The 2,666-nt window shown below is 36.3% G+C and overlaps 1 protein-coding gene across 1 annotated transcript; it reads right to left on the bottom strand.

The window, feature by feature from the left end:
- Positions 1–1,272: 1,272 nt before the first annotated feature.
- On the bottom strand, positions 1,273–2,283 carry LOC121334056 (leukotriene B4 receptor 1-like). Its single transcript, XM_041400930.1, has one exon. It carries the CDS (start codon positions 2,281–2,283, stop codon positions 1,273–1,275), a length of 1,011 nt encoding a protein of 336 aa, XP_041256864.1.
- Between the last annotated feature and the right edge of the window lie 383 nt (positions 2,284–2,666).

The following is a 2,666-nucleotide window of genomic DNA, read 5'->3' on the forward strand; positions in this document are numbered from 1 at the left end:
TTAATGGCTGGCTAGCATTTGAAATTTCTTTGTAAAGATGAGTAATGTAGCTATTTAGCAGTTGTCCAGAACAAGGAATATGAAATTACAATATGCTTCTTAATCAGTAGTTATTTTGATCTTATTACAAATGATTGACTTAAAACTTTACAAAGCAGGTGTAAAAAACATTAGGCACAATTGAAATAAATAAAACTTCAAAAGCAAGCACTTGATGTCATGTAATTTTTCACAGTGAGTTTACACACATACACAAAACTAAGGCCCTTGCAAACACTAAATTTATTGGTTTCCTATGGCAAAGTCCACTATTCTATAAGAGAAGAAAAATATAACTCTTTTATTTGCAAGGTGAAGTTCTTCTGATATGAGACACTTTGTACTACTACCATAATTTTCTTACACATAAAAATAATAGGAAGGATGTCTCCTTCCTCCTCACCTGAGCCTGATCCAATTCTTCCACAATTTAATAGACATCTTGGAAGCTTAACTTCTTTGAATCAAAATTTTTGAGGATACTCAAAGTATATATATATAATACAACAAATTGCCACAGAAGTATGCAATGTATTTGCCATCAGATACAGCATGCAGTCTGCAGTGATGTTTGCCATACAACACAGTTCTCATACTCCACTTTTGACTTGTTCAAACCTACTACCCCAAGATAATGCAGTAAATGGTCTTGACTGTGTGAACAACCATTATTAATTTCAAACTTAAATATAGTCATGAATAGAAAATAGCTTTGGATTTTCCATCAATCCAGAAGAGTTTTGTGTCATTAATAAACTTTAAAACCATTTTTAGCCATGTAAAGAATTTAACTTCTTAAAACTTTAGATTGTATAAGGATTTTTGAACATGTGACATTTTTTTTTCTGAAAAAAATCTTAGTTTCATTAGTTTAAATCTTTCAAAGTCTCTCCTTTCCACATGCAGTTCTTTTTTGTTTTCTGCACACAGACTTTCTAGAAATCAGAAATAATTTTAATGAAAAGTAACAACACTGTATTCCTCACAATTTTAGCTTTCAGTCACTTTGCCAAGGTTCTCAGCAAAAATGAAATAGTGCTCATTTCATGATGTGAATATTAATTTATGAACTGAACAAGGTTATTAATGCCAATTCTTATAAAACATACAAGAAAAAAAACAAAAGCTTTTATTTCTCTACAGCTTTCCCTGGACTGCTCAGTAAATGAAACTGAGAGAATGAGGAAAAAGGACTGCTGAAGAAATGACAAAGATTATTCACTGAGTTCCTTGTTAGAGGTTTTCTGTGCCTACCAAAGGATCTTCATGTTTGGCTACAACCAGACTTCTTTTCTTGTCTTCCTCTGTTGCAGTCTGACTGATCTGTTCAAACAGCTTTGACATCTTAGCAAACTTCAGGTGGTTCTGAAACCTTCGTGCAGCGAAAGCATAAAGCAGAGGGTTAATACAGCTACTGATGAATACAAGCGCTCCAGAGATGTACACTCCTTTGTCTACAATTTCTTCCAGTGCCAAAGACATCTCCTCATTAGAGAGTTCTATTTCAATAGAAATGATATCCAGGATATTAAAGATGTGGTGAGGGAACCAGCACAGAATGAAAGCCACCACGACGCTGGCAATGAGACGTTCTGATCGCTGCTTGGATTGGTAAGTCATTCTGCTTATTCTTCTTGCAACACACACATAACAAGTGCAAATAATTAAGAAAGGGATTACAAAACCTGCAAGGGTCTCCAGCAGAAGATAGGACACTTTCTGTCTATTAGAAGAGTAGTTGCGACACGTGCATAGGAGTCGACCGTCTGTTTCTTCTGTCTCTTGAAATGGAATGACAGAAATGCCAAAGGCAATAGACAGGAACCAAATGAGGAACACAATCAAAGAAATTTTTTCTTTTCTTCTGTATGTTTGAATTGTGAAAGGGTAAAACACAGCCAGTAGCCGCTCCAAGCTGAGTGCTGTAATCAGAAATATACTGGCATACATGCTGCAGTAAATAATGAAAACCAGCATTTTGCAGAAGATGACTCCAAAAACCCATGAGCCAGCAAAAGAGTAAATCCAGATTGGTAAAGTGATCAGTACAAGGACATCAGCAATGGCCAGGTTCAAGATCAGCAGGACTGAAAGAGATACTTTCTTCATTTTTGTACAGACAGTCCAGATGACAATGCAGTTCCCAGGGGTGCCAATTATAAATGACAAGCCCAGTATTACGCAGACTACTGACCTCACAATATTCCATGTTGAGTTGCCACTGCTTTCCTCAGCTTGACTCATTCTGGAAATTCTTCCGTTCTTGGTTGTTTTGTGCTCTGCTTTTATTCTGCAGGTGTTGGTGAACTATTTGAAAGTTCTCCTCTAACTGATGTTCTGAAGGCTAATGCAGACTATGAGCTCACAGCCTCATGCTCGCTCTTACAGACATCTGACCACATATGGCAGTTCCTGTTGTTTAGGAGGATGGGTGTTTTTGCATGCAAAGCAAAAGTAAAAATACAACGCAGGACCTGACTTTGCTGTTAGTTATACATCCATTGTGCTTCAGCAAATTTTACAGCATGTTGGTGGTCTTTCTAAAGTGTCCCTATTTAAAGAAATGTGCTACTGTTTTAATGTTACGGATCTAATTAACATATGTGAGGAGAAAAAAACCCTTTTTA

Source organism: Onychostruthus taczanowskii, unplaced genomic scaffold, assembly GCF_017590055.1.
Source record: "Onychostruthus taczanowskii isolate IOZ18803 unplaced genomic scaffold, ASM1759005v1 scaffold18, whole genome shotgun sequence".
Taxonomy (NCBI): domain Eukaryota; kingdom Metazoa; phylum Chordata; class Aves; order Passeriformes; family Passeridae; genus Onychostruthus; species Onychostruthus taczanowskii.